The sequence below is a fragment of the Physeter macrocephalus genome, chromosome 9 (assembly GCF_002837175.3).
Source record: "Physeter macrocephalus isolate SW-GA chromosome 9, ASM283717v5, whole genome shotgun sequence".
NCBI lineage: Eukaryota > Metazoa > Chordata > Mammalia > Artiodactyla > Physeteridae > Physeter > Physeter macrocephalus.
Window position 1 is genome coordinate 61,676,147 of NC_041222.1, and position 21,427 is coordinate 61,697,573.

The 21,427-nt window shown below is 42.7% G+C and overlaps 1 protein-coding gene across 3 annotated transcripts in view; it reads right to left on the minus strand.

Moving 5' to 3' along the window:
- Positions 1-21,427, minus strand: part of SLC24A2 (solute carrier family 24 member 2) — a 253,195-nt gene that overhangs the window by 51,117 nt on the left and 180,651 nt on the right. For 2 of the 3 annotated variants that reach the window (XM_024126763.2, XM_055087221.1), the window contains exon 4: positions 12,366-12,416. The exons of the other annotated variant lie outside the window; for it this stretch is intronic. In XM_024126763.2, the coding sequence (XP_023982531.1) occupies positions 12,366-12,416 (51 nt within the window). The remainder of the gene's footprint in view (positions 1-12,365; positions 12,417-21,427) is intronic. 3 annotated transcript variants of the gene reach the window in all.

Sequence of the window (21,427 nt, forward strand, 5' to 3'; positions counted from 1 at the left end):
CCGGTTCCCGTGCATCGGCAGGCGGACGCGCAACCACTGCGCCACCAGGGAAGCCCCAAAAGTTGGTATCTTAAAGGTTGAAATTTTGTCCTTTATCCCAATTTCCTGCTTTTTCAGGGACTCTGCCTAATCAGTCATCTTATCCTCAATCCTTCCCTTTCCCCCCAGTATATAATCATGCTTAAGTCTTTCAAGGTGGCAACTTTTCTCTTGACTTCAGGTTTCCTGCGGGCACTGCTCTCTCTTGCCTTCTCTTCATGGACAAGCCTCTGGAAAGATCAGTCTGTGCTGGTGCCTCTGTGTCCTTAGGGTTCCTTCGGTCATTTCTTAACTCTGCATCTGCCATTTGTCAGCATTGCTCCACTGAGCCTACCCGTGGCCACTTTTCACCTCCACTTGCCTGGATCTCTCAGCGGCATCTGATATTCTTCACTCCCCTCCTCAAAATCCTCTTTAATTTTCAAGGACTCCCGAGAGTGCTCCTTAAGTGTCACCACTCCTCAGGGGCCCCTCCTTGTTCCCTCTTCCTCACACCTCACATTCTCCCAAGGGACCCAGTGGACCACTGCCTGGATAGTGATGATTCCCACATTCAGATCTCTGGCCCAGATCCTCTCATCCAATGGACTTCTGAACACCTTCACTGGGAAGTCCCTCTAATGGTTAAACTCAACATGCCCCAAACTTCCATACATCATTTTCCTTCCTAGGAATCTGCTCTTCTGCTTGTATTTTCTGTTGGTGATTTCCTCACTCCCAGTGTTTTCTAGCCACCTTAGAGGTCTCCCTCTCCCCCATATCCAATTAGCTGCCAAGTCCTTTTGAGTTTACCTTTGAACACTTTAGGTCTAACCTTTCCAGCCTGGATGTTGGTTACAGCTTCTTAATTGGTCTCCCAGCTTTTAATCACATTGCCAAACTGCCTCCTTCTAATTTACCCTTCATATGGCTTGGAATGCTCCGCAGTTATTTTCTTGTCTTACTCCTTCTTAAGACTCTGCTTTAGGCATCTCATCTTTCAGGAAGCTTTTCCCGAGTCCCTTTCCTGGGCTGGCAAGGCACCTTGGTACTTTTCTCTATCACAGCGCTCTGATACTGATTCTGTCATGGCAGTTATCATAGAGCCTCAGAGGTGTTTTACTGACCCTCTCTCCAACTGTCCTGTGGGCCCCTCAAGGCAGGGATGCTGCTTTTCATCTGTCCCCCCAGTACTTACTTCTTAGGCTGGTCCTCAGTAAGTGTTTATGAATATAACATTAACACAAACAACAAAGGGAACCTTAGTGTGTGTGTGTGTGTGTGTGTGAGAGAGAGAGAGAGAGAGAGAGAGAGAGAGAGAGAGAGGGAGAGAGAGAGATGCTTGGAGTTCTTGCTGTATGCAAATCTATTTGAAGTTTACATTCTTTTCCAGGGGAGAGAAAGAAGGAAGATCCAGAAACACATCGCAGGAAACTCACCAGACTCTCTTCCCAGTTAATGTTGTGATTAAATCTCCAAAGTCTAATAGTGTTTACAATTAATGTTTGTCTATTTTGAGACTCTTTTTTTTTAAAAAAAGATAACCTAATCAAATTCAGGCAAAATCGGAGTTTTACAAACCAAAAAAGTCGCAACAGGTATCAGATAGCAAACTACGATGTTTCAGGCAAGGAGCCAATTTACTGACCTTAGTCGAGGCTGACACGGCTTGAGAGCTACTATTCTTCATCATTTTGGGTCGCCTGTTTTATTAGTTTAGGAACTTAATTTTCTGGACCTTTCTATCTCATATACACAGATACAAATGGCTCACACACAAACATCCTCGAAGGGGTTTGTCTGATCTCAGCTTTGGAGCTCTGAGCCAGGGAGGGGCTGCTGGATATAAGGCTTGAACGTCTTCCCCCTGCTCCCATCCCTTGCATCCTGTGGATATCTAAGAGATAAACGAATAAAGAATCACTTTACCCAGGCATGCTTCAGATCCAAGATTTGCCAGCATCCAGCCCCTAAGGGGCCACCTAAGGGGTGGAAAAGAGGTCCTCGGAATCAGTTTGTCAAAGCCTGTATCTTGGGTATGTCTCTCGCAAATGGGCTGTGACATTGGTGTATTCATTTGGGCAGAGTTTTGATTTGTTCACAGCACTTGGCAAATAGTAGGTGCTCAATAAATATGTGTTGAACAGTTACTCTGACTTGTATATAAAAAACAGAACATAACAAAACAGTTCTTCCTTATGATGAGCTATATATTACCCAGTTATTTATCTTGGCATAAAGGGAAAGATTTTATTCTGTAGCAGCCACTGTTTCGTGTACACCCATCCTCTCCTGTCACTTGGATTTCATGTGTCTGCAAATTGTCAGTTAACTTGGATTCTTATGTTCTATTTTTTCTGAATCCTCAACTTTACATGGTAAGCTGGTGCCTGTAAATCTCATTTGAAATGTGGGTTTGCAACAGAAGTGCCGGCACCTGCTGTGGGTTCTTAACTAAATGGGACTGAAGGCTTAGTGGCCCATGACTAAAATGAGATACTTCAGTTCATTTCAGATCTAATCAAAAGAGAAACTTACCATGCTTAATTGAACACGCCAACCTCCTGGTATAACAGATTCCCACTTTTTTTTTTAAAGAGAAAGTTTCATGGGGGCGGGAAATTATATTATTAATTTATAATAACAATATTCAAGTTTGACTGATGAAGGCGAACTTAACATTTTCAGTTCTGAAGATGTCAGAAATAGACACAAAAAAAGCATCCATGGTTTGCTTTCTGCTGCCACTTAACACCTTCTACATATGCAATGTGGCAAAGTCTGCCTTTACTTGCCAAGTCCAATCTTTCTGCTTTTACTGCTGACAGTTTAGATCATGAAAATAAGATGCAATGAAGTTTGAAGAGCTGGATGTATTCTAATGAGAAGACTTCCTTGGTCCTGGTTTTCAGGAAGACCGTGGATTTACCCACACAGCTGGTTTGGTCTTTCTGACAGATCTGATACAGGTTACTAGCTGATTAGTTTGGTTATGCACACACACTAGGCTGCTGTCTTCCTAAGATCCAGCCCCAGGGAGAGACTTGTAAGAATACATCTCTAAAAAAGTAATGTGGTTAATAACTGATGAGTTAAATCTGTTTTTTTGGAGAAGGCTCAGCCTTAACAGAGAGCATCTGTTCAGGTGCCCAGAAAAATTGTGTGGTTATGGAAAGTTGGACCGAATGAGTTAAACCATAAACCTGGAATGAATGAAACATAACATGGTGCTGGAAATGGTGTCTGTGCACAACAGAGGGTGCCCTCATTGGTAACCGGAAGGGAGAAAGTTAACCTGCAGTGTACTTCTCGGAGTTTCTATAGGGATATCAATGGTCTTGAGGCAAGAAGGCACATGCTACGGTGGAAATTGGATATTCTGTGTGGGAGGAATTGACTTGTGATTGCATTTAGAAAGGACAAGGACTTCCATCAGAACTGCACCCTGGCTTTCAATCAACTTTGGTAAAAAGTCAGGTTTAGCAATGAGTAAATTAGAAGGTAGTTACATTATGAAGGCTTATCTGCTTTGGAATGAAGTCAGTTTGAATCTCTGTTCAAAGAACTTATTTAAATTTGTTGTTTAAGGCTTGCTCCCTCACCCTTACTAGGAATGTAAAATGGTGCAATGCCTTGGAGGGCAATTTGGCACTATCATTTGAAGTCTGAAATGTGTATGTCTTCTGATCTGTCATTTCTATTTCCAGACACATATTTTATATCTTTATTTATATCTTCTATTCAGTAGAGTTTATTATATGGGCAAAGAAGATGCTCATGTAGCATTGTAATAACTAAATGAACAAAAATGGAAATATTCTAAATCTTCATCAACAGGGGACTGATCAAACCCACCAGGGAAGAGCCAGGCAGTGGAATACTATGCACCTCCTAAAAAGGAATGAGGAAAGTTAAAAAGTGCTAATACGGAAATATCTTCAAGACACATTAATAAACAAAAGCCAGGTATAGATCAGTACACAGAAGAAAAGAGAATATGTTAAAAAACTGATAAAAGTGGTTAACTCTAAGGAATGAATGGAAGCTGCGGTAAAAGGGGGACTCATTTTTATTGTCTTTCCTTATGTAATGTTTGCTTTTTACCTCTGTGCGCATGTAATGTTTTTATAATAAAAAAGAATAGTTAAAATTAATTTGCAATTTAAAATTTCTACTGTGGTAAAAGTTTAGATTTGTAACTAAGAATATAGGATTTTTTTTTTTTTTTTTTGTGGTACGCGGGCCTCTCACCACTGTGGCCTCTCCCGTTGAGGAGCACAGGCTCTGGACGCGCAGGCTCAGCGGCCATGGCTCACGGACCTAGCCGCTCCGTGGCATGTGGGATCTTCCTGGACCGGGGCACGAACCCGTGTCCCCTGCATCGGCAGGCGGACTCTCAACCACTGCGCCACCAGGGAAGCCCAAGAATATAGGATTTTTTTGGGGGGTGGGTTGTTGTTCTTTTAAGGGTCTATTCCACAGGAACTATCTAACGGACTATTTGCTGTATTTAACCACATTAATAAAGAGTTTGGCTGTGAAATGGATCAACTAATACACAAGCCTTTTATTCCAGATGCTATGACCCAGGAACATACCTACCACAATCTTGGTGGCAGCTTAATCAAAATGCAAGATCAAGTTAATCTTAAAGGTAGACTGCAAACCAAAAATGTCTGCCGTCACACTTAATAAAGGCACCAGGACAGAATCTTGGACATGGGACTGGAAGGAGCATCAAGGTGCCCATTATCTGAACATCCTTCTGATGGAGGCTTCTTTGGCTTCTCCAGAGATGGGAGACTCACTCCTGTCTGAGGCAGGCCATCCCATCTTTGGCCATGTCTGTAAGAAAGGTCCTCCTGTGCTGGACTGAACTCTCTCTCCCTGAATTAACGAAGGCTGATCTCCTTCTGCAACCTTCCCCACTCCAAGCGAGACTCAGGGGGATTCCCCAGAGCTCCTCTCTCCTGGAAAGATAGACCCCACTTTATCACTGCAAACTGCAACCAATCGCAAGGAAGAGGCTCTAGGAAGAACTTTGAAAACATTGTTAGGTTGTTCCCATCCCATGCTACATCCTTGTTCACTTCAGCACCATCCATCACCATCGAGATGCTTATCACCAAGTGGCTCTGAAAATCCCTGGACTGACTCAACCTCCCAGCCCTGCCATCGGTAAATCTCTTATGTCTTAACCTCTTCTGTGAACGTTGTCTTTTTGTTCCAACCGAAACAGCTGTTTCCTGATGGCCCTTTTTCTCCTGTGGCCTTTGAAAGTGACACTACTTGTCTCTCCAAGTGCTCACATTCCATTCCTCCTACCTTACCACTTATAGATCATTTCTCTGTCCTTCTTTGAAGGCCAGGCCAATAAACTCTACCACCTATACCCCGAACGACTTCCAAGTCATCCTTCCCTCTTTCCTGAATATATGAGAACCCAGTTCACTCTTTTTCTCTCCATTACTCGTGTTACCATGGTAACTCTATGTGGGTGAGCCCTGCAACACTTGGTTCCTCACCGCCCTCACCTACTCGCTTCCAGCTGCCCTTTCCTCCAGCTCACCTCATCCATCCACTCCTGCAATTAGACCTTAGACTTTGTCACTAGCAATAACTGCACCACGTCCAAGCTCCTCATTGGAAACATCTCACATTCTGTCTATAACTCTTTTATCTTTCTATTACAAAAATTATTTGATCTCATTGGTCAATTCATTGATGCCATCACCTTTTTATGCCCCTCCTTTAGAACAAGTTCTTCCCTTGGCTTCTGGGATGCCATTCTCTCCTGGTCCTCTACCCAACACAGTCTCCTTTGCTGGGCCATCTCCCTTCTTCCCAGACCCTACTCTTTAGAGTCCCCAGGTCTCAGTCCTTGGCCTCCTCTCTCCTATTGATTGGCTAGGTATTCTTATCCAGTTCTGTAGCTTCAAATGATACCTATATTTTACGACTTTCAAATTTACATCTATAGCCCTGACTTCTCTCCCAAGCTCCAGACTCCAATTCCACTTTCTCCACATCTCCATTTGGATGTTCCATAGGCATCTCAAACTTAGCATGAGCTCTCAATCTTCCTCACAGAGCTTGCTCTGGTCTCAGTCCTCCCCATCAACATACAGTTATATGAAAGTGATATTTCTCTGTTGTGGAGAGATTGCAAGTTGCCTATCAATATCTATTCCTTTTTCATTTCCTAATGACATAACATCTGAATTATTGGGGCTAGCAAATCACCCAGCTTAATATACTACATTTCCAAGCTTCCTTGAACTATGTGTAGGCATGTAACTGAGTTTTGGACAGATTTTACTGGGAGGGTCTAAAAGGAAGTCTCCTTAAAAAGAAGACAAAACAGCTGGGGAAAATAATTTTGGCCCTTCCTCCTTCCTGGAATACAGATGCGATGGCTGGAGCTGTAGTGGCAGCCATCTTGGACCATGAGGTGCCCTTGAGGTTGAAAGTCATATATTAGGATGGTGAAGAAGAAGGATGGAAGGAGTTGGGGTCTAGGATTACTGTGAAGCTTCCATATCAGCCATGTACAGCCTGCCTCTGGACCTCTTTTACTTGAGAGAGAAATATACTTCCATCTGATTTAAACCACTGTTAATCTGGATTTTCTGCTATATAGAGATGAAACTATCCTGCTTGATATATCAGGGTATACAACACAGTCTCATCCATTCAAAGCCAGGATTAAAATATAATGTGAAGGCCACAGATAGTACCAAGGACCTGTTTTAGGACTACATTTTCAGAGGATACCTCTTGGGCAATGGAAACTACTGTTGAATAGTATTCCAAAATTCAATTTCTCTTTGAGAAAGAACTGGAATATTTCACTGCAGTTAAGAACATCAAATGACTGGCTAGACTATGTAACCTTAGGGTGCTTCTGTTTCTTTGAAATAATGTGGGTTTTCAAAACTCAGCCACATGACTAATTGAGGAAACCATGATTCACAGAAGACATTATTAGTTTCTCAGCTTGGTAAAGAGGTTGCCAATAGGTTGCCATGAAACTAGCCTTAATCTCATTAAAGAAAAGATCATTATTATTTTTGCCTTTGATATTACAACAAACTTTTCTATCTTCTTTTTTCCTTATACAAATGAACAAAGATTGACTTTTTAAATAGTGGAGAAATTATTTTTCTAGAAATGGCTTCTGTTAAATGGCAATGAGTTTAGGACAATACATTGCATCTTTGCAAAGTATCCTTAGTCAGGATTTCTGTTTACCTACCTACCCACATGTCTCTGTGAATGTTTATCTCCAAAGAGCAGAAATGATTAGTTGTGTATACTGCCACTGGTGGAAAGGCATCTCTCCTTTGAATGTCTCTGTTCCATCACACGAGTTTGTTTTCTTTTGAACTAACTTTCTACATTTTCATTTAAAGTAACTTTAGTAAGGGAGCCAAGTTCAATTTATTGAGGATGTTCCGGAGTGATAATGGTATGAAATTTGGTTGTCTGCAGATGAGAAATAAACTATGGGTTATTTATTTATTTTTTAACTGAAGTATAGTTGATTTACAATGTTGTGTTAGTTTCAGGTGTACAGCAAAGTGATTCAGTTATACATGTACATGTGAATAGGTACGTGTATATATATTCCTTTTCAGATTCTTTTCCATTATAGGTTATTACAAGATATTGAATACAGATCCCTATGCTATACAGTAGGTCCTTGTTGTTTATCTATTTTGTATATAGTAGTGTTAAACTACGGATTATGGACATTAAGTAAAAATCGGAGATTGCTCTTCCAAGAATATTCAGTATCACCCCATGAGGAGATAAAGGGATGGATGCCCATGTAGGGGGATCTGAGGTCACCAAAAGACTACCCCTAGAGTCATTTGTTTGTATCCTTGGAAACATCTTGCTACAGAGGGAAATAGAGTCTTTGGGAGGAGTGAAGCTCACGAATCTATCAAGTCTAGGAACATGACTCATACAGAGGCAGGTGCTCAGCTATTAACAAGTGAACACACTAGAATCAGGTGGCTGGTGGGAAAGTCACCACCTTGGCAAGCAGGAATGAGGCAGTGGAGACACGGCGCCTTCTGAGAAGCCTGCCCTCATTTCCACTGGGCTCCCCTGGCACCTCGGGTCTGCTCATCATGCTACTCATCTCTCTGCCTATGTCTCCCACTAGAGCGTGAATTCTTCAGGAGAGGCACTGTCTTTCATCTCCACAGGCCCTGCACCCAGTCTAGTGCCTGGTCCATACTGAGTGTTGCTGAAAGAATACGTTAGGGAATGAATGAGTGAGTGGATAAAATTCTGATTGGCTCGGGGTGGGAGAGGAAGTTGGGTGTGGCCCAGGGATCTGTTCCCGTTTATGTTCTGGGCACCTGAAGATAAGGGAGGGAGGGAAAGGGCTCCGAGGGGAGGGGCAAATTTTACAAAAATTGTTATGCTTTTGTCCAGTGTCTGAGAGTAAATAGATTGTTTTATTAAAATAACATTTTAATGGTAAAGTGTTCCAGTAGGGGGGCCATGTTTCAGTCAATAGCTCACTGTCATTCTTAGTCTGTGGTTCAACCTTTCCCATGGTCTCGTCTCCATCAAGCCTTTCTTCCCACTCCTACACTGTAGCCAATCTGAACTGTCCAGTTCCTCATTCCACCTTGTGGAGCAACCACAGTGGAGCTGAGAGGACAGGGTGTGGCATGCCACAGTCCTGAGTTCAGGTCCCTCATCTCAACTTACTACCTACGAGTCCCAGAGCCAATTACTTTTCTTCTCTGTGTCTTCATTTCCTCATCTAATACAACACTTCTTTGGGCTTTGGTTTTCTCATCTTCAGTAAAATCTACCTATGTGATCATCACAAGGATTAAATGACACAGAATATATAAAAAGCCCACAGCACTGCACCTGGCAGGTGGGAGGCAGTAAGGGTTGGTGTGGCCCCTCTTTTCATCCTTCTCTCAGCCTGGTGGCTCGAAACTTAACCACTCCTCCTTTCTCAATTTACCCCGTATTTACTGATCTTTTAGGGTGCAGGTCAAAGATCACCTTCTCCACAAAACCCCTCCCCACCCCGTCCCCCGTTGAAAGCAATCTTTCCTTCCCCCATAGTCTGTCATCTTTTTCTGAGCACCTATGGTACTTACCACTCTCTTCCTGGTGGCTCAGTGATTGCTGTGCTTTATTTCTCCCCCATCTATAAGTTCCATGGGGCAAACTGCCCACCTTTTAATCTTGTGTTTCAACAAAGCACCTAGCAGAATAACCTGCATATAGTAGGTGCTTAAAATAATAAACTGAATCTGTGCTGGACAATTCTCTATATTGAGGAAATCGTCACACCATTTCTCTTAGGATAGGGGGTGGCATATATAATTCATCTTTCCATTTAATCCACTTTAGGGAATAAAAATAAAACAGGCCTCGTTGCAAGTAGCTGATGTCACACAACATCCAGAGCACTCTCTGGAAACAGTTACAAATAATGACTAGGCACGTGGGCAATTACAATAAAGCCCTGTCAAGGGCTAGTCACATTTCTAAAATTGTGAAAAGAAATGCTCAAATGGAGGGGGATATTTCCTGAAGGCTATACTAGTCCCCTATTGCCCATAACATCTTCACCCTTATTATACCTCCTTAAACTGTACAACATGGAAGTGATATATATCACAGTTATTGCTATTATTTTCAATGAGAGGGGAGAGGCCCTTAAGAATTTGAAGAAGTCATGCATGGTGGCTGCCAGGTCTGAGGTTACTGAGCGTCTTTTAAGTTGAATCCCAGAATTAGGTTTAAGCCAGGCCTGGCTTGTCATAGAGGCAGCTGCCAAAGGGTATAATCTGAGGGGGGCTGTAGGGAGACCTCTTGTTCCAAAGTATCCTTTCCATGAGTGCCTGAGAGGGATTGCTATGTGTTTAGAAAACTTTTGAATCTTTCAGAGGTTCCTATTCTAGGTGAAGGATAATGCCTTAACCAGCATTTCTAAAAGAGTTCCACTAGAGGCTCCATGGAAGAATGGGTCCTCTGACCAAAAAAGTCTGGGAGATACTGCAAACTCCATCCCTCTATATGATTTACTATTATATGCTGCAGTGCACGGGTACATATTGAAGGCTCTGACAAGTCACATGGTAAAGAAATCTATTTAACTTAACTCAGAAGCTCTCCTGCTTATTTAACTATGAAATCCAGCTTGCTTTCTTTTTTTCCCCCAATTGTTGCAAAATTCCTAATGACATGATTTGGAAGTAGTATTTCATAGAACATGCTTTTCAAGTGCTCCCTTAGCTATTATTAGCTATCACTGTAACAGAGAGGAATTTTCAGCTAAGCATGGGGCACAAAGGGATATGCATGAAGGAATGGGGCAGTCAAGAGAAGGATAAGGAACCTTAAAGGTGACCATGAGGGCCCCCAAAGACAATTTCACAATCTTGCGAAGATTTCACAATCTTGCTAAGCTGGTCAGCCTTCTCATTCCAGATACTATTTTGGCTTTGTTTCCCTGCTTAGAAAGCCCAGCTGTTCGATATCAAGTGGTAGCATCAGCTCGGAAGTAGCATTTTTGCATCTTCACATAATCTTGGTTTGTCTGTCATGGGGAGGAAGAGGAAGGCAGCACTCGGATGGACACATTTGCTCAAATAGATGTGGAAAGAGGAAGGAAGGCAACAGTAAGGGAGAAAAGGGGCAACTGAGGCAACAGAGAGCCAGAAGCTGCCCTGGCCACAGGAAGCTAAGGGCAGAAGGCAGAGGACAGGATGGAGGAAGGAGAGAAAAGTGAGGGGTCGTCACTGCTCAGGTAGAAGGTAACAAACCCACCAGCTGCCCAAGCCATGAGGCCGAGGGTGAGGGCTGTGAGACTCCTGAATCGAATTATAAAGTCAGTGAGGCCCAAACCTTTGGCTTCCCAAGCCAATCACCAAGAAAAATCAAAAAATCAAAGTGGTTTGAAGACATGAACTGAAAATAAGAGCCGGGACAGGAGCCTTCCTTTAAGGTACGGATTGCTCTTTCTATCCCTGTGGTGGTGGGATACTGATTCTCATAGGTAGCTTTCTGCCTTTGGGGCTCTCACTGCCCAAGGGTCTGCATTTCCCCAGGTTGTTGGGAGGGCCCTGGGCTACAACAGAGCCCAGTCAGATCCTAACTGTGGCCTGCTGCTTTAGAAAACATCACAGTGGTTAACTGAAAGCACAGAGATAGCAGCAGAGAAGGGCCCAGGTACAGTGCAGAAGCCAGAGTGGGGAGGGGCTGGAAAGGGCTTGCTCTTACCGAGGGCTGTCGGATGTCTTGCTCCCTGCAAAGCAACTAGGAGATCTCTGGCAAGCTAAGGCAACTCAGAAATACTAGAAGCTGAAAATAAGATATACAGCACTTTTGGGAGTTTCTCTCATGTTAAAGGATAAAATTAACTGATTCCCCTTCTAGGGTACCTTTTGATTTCTTGTCAATATCAGTGTAAAAATCACGGGAAAACTCCAAATGTTTTCGTAACTTACAAATATCATTTATTAGTCAAAAGGCGGAGGTATGTGTGGGAGATAGGGCAAGAGAAAAACTCCCTTTACAAGAATGCAAACATTCTCAAATTGCTGTTCCGTGGTGCACTTATTTCAGAAAAGTCATTCTGACTGGGGCAAGGCCATGCTCTGGGACAGAGCCTGGAATTCATCAGTAGATACACTGAAAAAGAAGTTTCTGCCAGACTTCACTTATTCAGGGGAAATGGTTAAAATGATACGTCCAATCTCATGGAGTGTGAATCCCAATATATACGATCCCACTGGCTGGAATGGTGGCCCTGGCCTCTCTCGGGTGAGTTAACAAGGACTGTGACAGCTAAGGACATGAGCCTACGTGGCCCTCTGCATCAGAAACAGGTCTCCAACTGGTTTGGGGCCTAGTGGTTCCTTTAGATCGCTCATTCCTTTGCATAAATCAGAAGATTACCAGAACCTCCCCACCTCTGATATTGGGGCATATTAAAAAGAAGAGTGTTGGTTGGATGTGTTTCTATATGTTGTGAGCGCGTGGAGGAAATAATGATGACCCAGTGGGTTGGGCTTGTGCTTATGTTGCTGACACCATTTCTCTGACTGTGTTACACAACTGAGATGGTTTGGATCGTCTGAATGGAATAACATGATTGCTCATGGTATTGCACGTCTCCAATTCCAAACCAACACAATGGCAAAAACTAGACGAAAATGTGGAAAGAATAATAAATCACACAATGGCACTGAAGTCATGCAAAGAGTGGGGGAAAAAAAGATTAAAAAAAAATGGGCAAGCCACAGACACCATAAATGAAAAAAAAAAGCCAATGCATACAATTCTAAAATCATTCTTACCTTCTTCAGTCATTGTGTCATAATATTTTAGTTTTCCATATGATCCAAGTTCTACAACATCACAGTAAAAGACACAAAGATAAGGAACGAGCTGTAATGCAAGAACTTTGTTTTTACACATTCTCAATTAATCAGATTCAGAGTTACACTGTCAAATTCCGCAATTGTAACTATATAGAGATGTGCAAACATGGGCCATGTGGCGGATGGCTTTCACGACCCACTTTCAGAAATCACTTAAAATATATTATTCCACCGGGGGTAGGACTTGCCCTGCATTCCAGAATAGGACACAGTTATTTTAACAACTGATGAAACAAATACTTGGCAAAGATATCTTCACACCAGGTCCAGCCTAGGCCTATAATTTTTAGAGGTGACATTCCAAGAGAAAGGGCTGGACAAGGACAATGCCCAGACCCACTGAGGCTTGTAGACACCAGGATTCCTTGCCGTGGGACAGCAGTCCCAGGAGTTCATTTCACAGCTTTTCTCCAATAGAACTACTTCCTAGAGATTAGTAAGGAAGGCTACCTGGGAAAATCCCAAATAAAAAACCAGGTTCTAAACTTCCCTTTCATTTCTAATCTTGTATTTTAGACAGAAATCACTGAATACCATGGGTGCAGCATGCTTTGGTGTGTGTTGGGGCGGGGGGAAGGGCGGGGGATGGGAAAGGCGTGGAAAGCTTTGGGAGGAAGGGGGAGGTATATTCCCAGGGAAGGGCACATCGCCCAGACAGGTGACAGAGCAGCCACAACTGCCAGCTCAGGGCATTGTCTGCTGCTGTGTAGACTGCAGGGGCCAGGAGGCAATCTCCTGGGTGCAGCTCACCAAAGGACTCGGCTGTAATGGAAACCACGGGCGGAAAGCAAGCTCTTCTGAGTCAGCTGGTGGAAGTGGCAGCTTGGGTGGAGGGACGGAGGAGGTGGGGACGCACCATTTCTGTTTTCTTACTTCAGTTCTAAAATAGAAACTTTCATTCTTGTTCATCTGAAAATTCCAGATTTTTTGAAGCATCACTGTGAGCAGGTTAGAAATATTTTCCCTGGTCATAACAACACTCTCCCAATAAAAATTCAAGAAATTAATGACACTCAAGAGATATTCCTGTGATTCTGTAGAATGCTTCCATGGCTCATTAACTTGGTCGACTGCTAAAAATTCACATGTGAACGAACTAATAACTGATGGGTTTTGTGTACAAAAGGCTTTAGCTTAAAACACAATAATAAATATTCTTCTGCTTATATTATACACATTCTATATATATTCTTTTTCCATGTGCCTAAAATTTTACCTAAAGCTATTTTAACACACCAACACAAAATTATGCCTTGGGGAGGAAAATCACCTCATCTTTATGTTTCTGCAAAAACCTGCCTATTCTGGATTTTGTTAGATACACGGCAAAGGATGCAAGTGCTTCAAAAAGAAATTGAATCTTGTGTAAAAACAAGGAAGTTTTTTTTTTTTTTAAATGACTTCTGGGGATTGCCTTCTGTAGAAAATATTTTTTTTCTGGTATTTTAATAACAGTAGTCTATTATATATATGACATTGCACAAGTCTGGGATTTTAAAATGATCCAAATACCTTCATAAATATTAAAACACATGTTCATGGTGGCTTTACACATAATCTATGCATTTGTATTTGTGTGTGTGTGTGTATAATCTTGCAGTAAATTGATGAATTATACCAGCCAACTAATTTTTTTGTAACCTCTACTCTTCCCCTGAGGTAAAGCAGTAGAATAAGCAGCTGGCATTCTCTTTACTTGCTGAGGAAACAGAACGTGGGCAGCTCTGTGTTTGCAAAGTTGGGTGTAAACCATAGTCTACACAATGAAGATACATTATTGCATTTTTGTCTTTTGAGATGCAACCTCTCTGTATGCACACACCGGTCTTCATGTATCAATCCGAAACTTTCAAACATCTGCGTGTGGCAGATGTGATTATTTTTTACCTCCTATCTCGTGGAGCCAGGTATAAATAAATACAATCATATTCTTTAATTAATTTATTTTTACATAGTCGAAATTGGATCTGTGGGTGACTGACAAAGCTCACATATTCTTGCTGCTGTGGCAATACCTAGATTGTTTCTTAGCTGCTTCCTTGGATGAGGACTGGGGCGGGGGGACAAGAACTGGACAAAACATAAAAAAGGAGGCTAAAGGTGGTGGAAGAGAAGGAATAAGAGCAGTGAAAGGCTGAATGACAACAGGTGATGTAGCAACTTAAAGCACAGTGAGCTAGAAGGGCAAGGGAACAATATTTGCCCAAGTGAAGGGAACCATGTTTGCTGCTTACTAAAGAAAAGGCACGCAAGAATGTGAAGGAAACCAGCCTAATGGAATGAAGTTTTTAACATTGACAGCAACGGCCTGGTGAGATAGTCAACTCAGCACCTCAACGCTTTCAAATGGTCAGGGCGGCATCCTGGGGCTGGTGGGACAGCATCTCCGAGAGCTGGTGCCTCCCTTCCTTGAACCAGGGGGTCAGGGGGTGTAGGAAGAGGAGTGTGACATGCGACTAGGACAAACATGACTTGCATCCATAAGCCAGAGCACATCACGCACCTGGCTGGTGTCCCACATACCATGGACACCTCATGGAAAGTGGCCTGAGAGGCATGAACCTGTAAGGAGCAATGGCCTCCAGTCAGCACACACCCCAGGGACAGTAGCCAGGGCACCTTTAGCACCGTTGGATTAAGATTCCATCTGCGCCCAATCCAAGCTGAGTTTCTTTGGGATGGGAGGGAGAAGTGGGGGGATTCAAGAGGCTGCTGTTTAATACCATAGAGCAACTTCCATTGAGTCAACTGAGCAAGAGGCAGCCAGGACTGGAAAAGGAATGAATCAGCAGTGAATATCATCCTGGGTACCACCTGGTGCCTCTTCTATGTAACATTTCTCTAAGAAGACACACAGCCTAAGAAACATTCCAGAACCCAGTGGTTGGTGTTTGAGATGAGCCTATGAGCCGATTGGGAATGCTGTCTAACACGGTGCCCACACTTGCTCATGCTAGTTGGACAGCTGGGTCCACAGGCGCCCAAGCTCCCAGATCTCTAGGAGGGCTTGAACCTTTTGTCATTCCTCTGTCCACTTCCTTTCAGGTCTTGTCAGCAACGTCATCACCTGGCTTTAAGGTACCTCTGAATTCTTGTCCATATTTCTTGGTTGACAAGTCAAGGGAAGGATCTTGTCTTTAGTCTCAAAGAACCTGAATAGGAACTAGTGTTTTGGGCTCCCAATTTCTTCCTTTCTTAAAAAGGGCATGGACACAGATTTCTCCTTCCAACGTTGACCTTCTCAGCTCTACTTCTGAAGCCTCTGGCATTCTTAACCCTTTTCTCAGCAAATCTCCCCAGAGAGGAGCAGCAGAAAAGTGACTTCTCACCCTTCAGGCCTCAACATTCTGACGTATATAACAGAAAGTCAACAGAAGCATCTATGCTGAATTCATTTTGTTAGAATGAAGAATAGAGGTAGAGAAATCAGTGAGAGCAAGTATTTATTAAGTGTTGGTTGATGGAAAAAAATGATTAACTTGTTTGTTTTCTTAAATCAAAGAGCTGCTTTATTTTTGATACTGGTTTGAACTGAGTTTGAAGATCTAAAAATTAAGGTTTCTAAACAACAGAGAGTAGTTTCTTGGTAAAGTTGTCTAATACCTATCAAGGAGGTGTGTACAGATACCAGATTACATCACATCCATGAAAGAATTATTTTCAGTAGCAAATAGAAGTTAAGACAATAGGCTTTGAAGCCAGGGTATAGGTTTGAACCCAAGATCTGTCACTTATTAGCTGTGTGACTTTGAGCAAATGTACCTCTCTGAGCCTCAGTGTCCTCAGCTGTAAAGTGGCATGACTGTATCTACCCCACAAAGTTGTGGTGAAGAGTAGATGAGCTAATAATACCCACTAAGCAATCGGTAATGGGAGGCTTCATTATTGCAAGCATCACCAAGAAGAGTGAAAGAGAACCTATGGGACATGGAGCAGAACACTTAGAGAACTTGGTACTTTACACGGGTTTAGCTTGTTAAAACTAATTCAACAGTACTTATAGAAGTTTAAAATAGCTATTTGTTGCCCAACAATAAAAGATATTTTGCCTTGCTGGGGCTAGAATTAGAAAGAAATTTCTTCATCAGTCCTGCCCTTCTACTCTCAGATCTATGGGGAATGTCAAAACGTGGGCCATGGGCTTCCCTGGTGGCGCAGTGGTTGAGAGGCCGCCTGCCAATGCAGGGGACACGGGTTCGTGCCCTGGTCCGGGAGGATCCCACATGCCACGGAGTGGCTGGGCCCGTGAGCCATGGCCGCTGAGCCTGCGTGTCCGGAGCCTGTGCTCCGCAACGGGAGAGGCCACAACAGTGAGAGGCCCGCGTACTGCAAAAAAAAACAACAACAACAACAACAAAAAACCCCAAAAAACATGGACCATAACCATTGGAACAGGATGTAAAAAGCAGACCCTTCATTCATCTGACCACCATGTTCCAGGTTTGGACCTATGCACCTTTCCTTCTAATACTTGCACACAAGACTGTCTCTCCACATGTTGGAGGCTGAGACCCTCTTTGGATTCCTCTTTGGATCTCTCCCAACTAGAACAGTGCTTTTCTCATATCGCACGCTCTCCTCACATTTCTTAAACAAAGCATATAAATGCACAGCTCCCAAATAACAGTGAGGTTTAGGATGCTTTGGTTTGTTGAACTTCCCTGGACTTGCTGAAGTCAGGAAGGCAGGCACTGATGTCTAAGCCTTCTGGACTGCTGATACCATAATATCACTATCAAAGTTTAGGGGGTGGGGTGGGGGAGGGATGGCTTGGGAGGTTGGGATTAGCAGATGCAAACTCTTATATATAGAATGGATAAACAACAAGGTCCTACTATACAGCACAGGGAACTATATTCAATATCCTGTGATAAACCATAATGGAAAAGAATATAAAAAAGAATTTATATATATGTATAACTGAATCACTTTGTTGTAGAGTAGAAATTAACACAACATTGTAAATCAACTATACCTCAATAAGCTAAACTAAAAAAAAAAAAAGAGTACTTCTGAGCGAGACAGATAAGACAGCTAATTCAAAGCTTGGTTCTACTACTTATGAGCTGGGTGATCCTCTCTGCACCTTAGCCTCTTCTTCAGTAAAATGGGGATAAGAGCAATAAACACCTATTCTCAGGAGGGTTTTTGGAGGATCAGATAAGAACATGTCTCTGTAGCACTTTGTGCTGGGTGGCAGAGGCATCCTTAATAATTGGTATCCCTCTTCATTGTCTGCCAAAGTTCCAACAGGAATATCTATTTCAGCCCAGCATGAGGTTGTGTTGTCAAATCCTATCAAACTCTAATTATCTCTGTGGGTGGGCACCAATGTCAATGTCAATACTCAATGTGTGTAAGTCAACAACCCCCGCTAGACATCTTAAACACAAGGAAGACTGTCAAAAGGAAAACTTTCAGTTTAATGAAAGGCTGCCCTGGCTAACTTCCAGAACCATGTTTGGCAGTATTAACATTTTAGCCTGCGGTGGCTTTTTTTTTTTAAATCTGTGAATTTATTTTCATTATTGAAGTTTTGTGAATGAATAGTACGAGAGTTGTGTATTTGTCATCTTCCGTTCACTCCCTACAAACATAACATTTATATTTGTAGATCTATACAATTTTTAAGTTTCTTGCAGGGTATGTGGGTTGATCTTGCTTCTCTTCTATTTCTGTGTGAAAATTTTTCATCAAAAAAAAAAAACATGTATGGGCTTCCCTGGTAGCAGAGTGGTTAAGAATCCGCCTGCCAATGCAGGCGACACGGGATCGAGCCCTGGTCCGGGAAGATCCCACATGCCGCGGGGCAACTAAGCCTGTGCACCACAACTACTGAGCCTGCGCTCTAGAGCCTGTGAGCCACAACTACTGAGCCAGCGTGCCACAGATACTGAAGCCTGTGCGCCTAGAACCCGTGCTCCGCAACAAGAGAAGCCACCGCAATGAGAAGCCCACGCACCGCAATGAGGAGTAGCCCCCGCTCGCTGCAACGAGAGAAAGCCCGCGCGCAGCAACGAAGACCTAGCCCACCGAAACTAATTGCTTTCCATTAAAAGGCTTTCTTTGGTCATTTTTCTTTTATATCAAATGTTCATGTCAAGGCAAGTAATTTTGTTTTAACTAAAAAAATAAAACTTTAAGAGATTGAGGTTAAGTGAGGAAACAACCATATTCTCACTTCAGACTCAAGTCAGAAGAAAAGGAATATTTTAACCTTCAGATTCAAATTCTCACTCAAAAAAAGCTTTTAAAGTACTGCTTCATTGCAGAAGCTATGCTTAACAGTCTGTGGCGGAATGATATTTGTTTGTTAAACTTCCCTAAGAGGCTCCTGAATACACAGTTACCTGGGGACAGCTGTACCCAACATGTGGTAACACATCTATGTCATATACAAGGTATAAACGGAGGTGATTTTGCCCTATGGAGTTCTTTTCATATTTGGCTCTTCCAAATCTATGCTAATGAGTGCTTCTTTTTCTTCTATGAGATTAAAACCTCTTATTTAGGCTTTTGGAAGCAAGGCAAGAACTTTCCAAATGAAAATAAAGGGCTGAACTTGTGGGTAACCCTCCATCAGCTATTGAGTGTCAAGTAGGATTTATGCACATACACACACACCACCTCTTGGACATTTATCACCTGATTTTCACGCCCTCTGAATCCAGCCCCTTCATGAAATACTCACTCTTCCTTTTCAAGCTTCCTGCAAACCCAGACACACTGGTTTGTTACTGCTGTTGTTCTTATCTCCCTCACTTTCTACATGTATTTCCTTGTTGATGTCCATCTGCTGATATCATTCTGAGGCCCCAGTCACTAGGAAATACTGATACTACATTGGTGGCCAAATTAGGGGTCAGAAAGATCCCCAGCAGCTGGCCCAGTGCCTGGAGTACAGCAGCATTCTGATAAAGCACCAATGAACCACAGGGGCCAGGTGTGTAGGTGAGAAAGTGGACTGGGGGTGACAATAGGGAGTGGTGGGGATTATGGAAAACTGGCCAGTGCATGCCTAAAGAGGGGCAGCAGCCAGTCAGCTCCCACTCCATGGGGGAAGGCAGTTACAGGGCTGATAGATCTGATTATTCAAGGGTAGCCAGAGATCCAGATTTTTATGTGAAAACTCCTCATTTTAAATGTTGGCAACTAATTCCAAATTAAAAAAACAAACAAACACTCTGTGTCATATTCGGCCCAGCAATTTGTAATCTTTGGTTTAAAATCAGGATGCTTAGTCCAATTTTCTTATAAATATTAGTTGAATGAATGAATGAAGAAATGAGACCAGTTAGGCTATTGGAACTGGGAGTGGTCCTTGTTAGGTCACCCTTCTCCAGAAGGTCTGGTCCTTCTCCAAAGTCCAGAAGGATTCTGGTTCTCTTCCTTGTCTCCCTCAAGGCTTACCTATCACCTGGGACACCAAGGCTGAGTCCATGTCAGGCCAATGGAGCTGCTATGATGCCATGACTAATAACCTCTTTTTTTGCATGTCCTTGCCCATCCAGCTCTGCCATCACATGAGCCAACAGAGTAAATTTTTTTAAAAAAATCTTATTTTGGAGAGGAATGAACACTGCCCATTAGGTATCACTGTTCCCAATTATTTTGTAGGGAAATATCTGAAATGTGAAAAACACAATGAAAGGTTCTGAAAGGTAGGTGAGGATCACAGAGGGAGGTGCCATATAATTATATGGGAATTATCATCCTCGAACAGTGAACAATAATGTGTGGTCATTACTGTGGATCATCCAGATGGTTCATGATGAAACGCCCAAGCGAGTCCCCAGATACTCCAACTTCTTATAAATTTGTCACCTAATTTGCAGCCTTGCTCCTCTGCGGTGTTGCTCAGCAATATCAATGGTTACTGATTTCTGTCCTGTGAGGAGCTGACTCAGGCCATATTTCACTGTAATTTACATGCTCTGGATGATCAAGCAAGAAAAATGCGACTAGGAAGAGCTGTTCTGCTGCTTTCCTTCTGAGGTAGATTGGCGAGGGGGAGAGAACAGGAGAGAGCCCGCAGATTTCTGGAAAGCAGTTTTAAAGAAAAACAACGAGCCACCAGGCAAGAGAATCAACCCCAGTGTGGTTAAAGAAAAGATTTCCCGGGCTTTTATGAGTGTCCTTTTAATTGTGTAATTAAAAATCTCAATAACAATCTTAAGGTAACTTTAAACACTGAGACTTTGGCAAAATGTTTTTCCTTTTTCCCAAAGGGATGGAGAAAAGCACGTGACAATATAGCATGATGGCCCCATCATTTGTACTGTGGAGCCCCACAGGCTTTGACTTGACAACTAAAACATGTTCTTCATAAGTTTTTTTGGTAGGTAGTGAGTTAAGAAGCTAACATATTCACTAATGACATCTAACATCTTGGGTACTTTTTTGCATCTCTGTAAATGGAAAGATTATGTTTACCAAATCAGGCAAAAGGTACTTTCTGATTAAGTCTTATCAAATTTGGGGTGGAGGATACAAACACATTTATTGCTCAGTCTTAAAAGTGGCAAAGTATTCCATTCTCTTCCCCTATCCGTGCTTTAAATGATTTTTCGAGGTGGCACATACAGATAAGCCCACTGTTTTCTTTCATAGAGATGCGAGCTTGGTTATATCACATGTGACTAAGATCCACAGGGCGGAGCTTTAGGTGATGCTGATACTTCTATAAGCCATACCCACAACCCAACCAGTCATGAAGCCCTATCAATTCTACCCCTAAATATCCTCAGTTCTGTCTTTTCTGTTCCATTCCCACTGTCCCTGCCTTAGTAGGAGGCCTTGCTGAGGTTACTGCAATAGTCCTATTGGAACTCTCGTTTCCTAACCTTTCTTACCACCTACCGTCTAGTCCTGGCACCTTTCACCTATCTTTCACATTGTTACCAGGGTAAGGCTTTCAAAACACCAACTGAACATACACCTATAAATCCCATGCATACCATCTTTTTGTGTTGGAATTT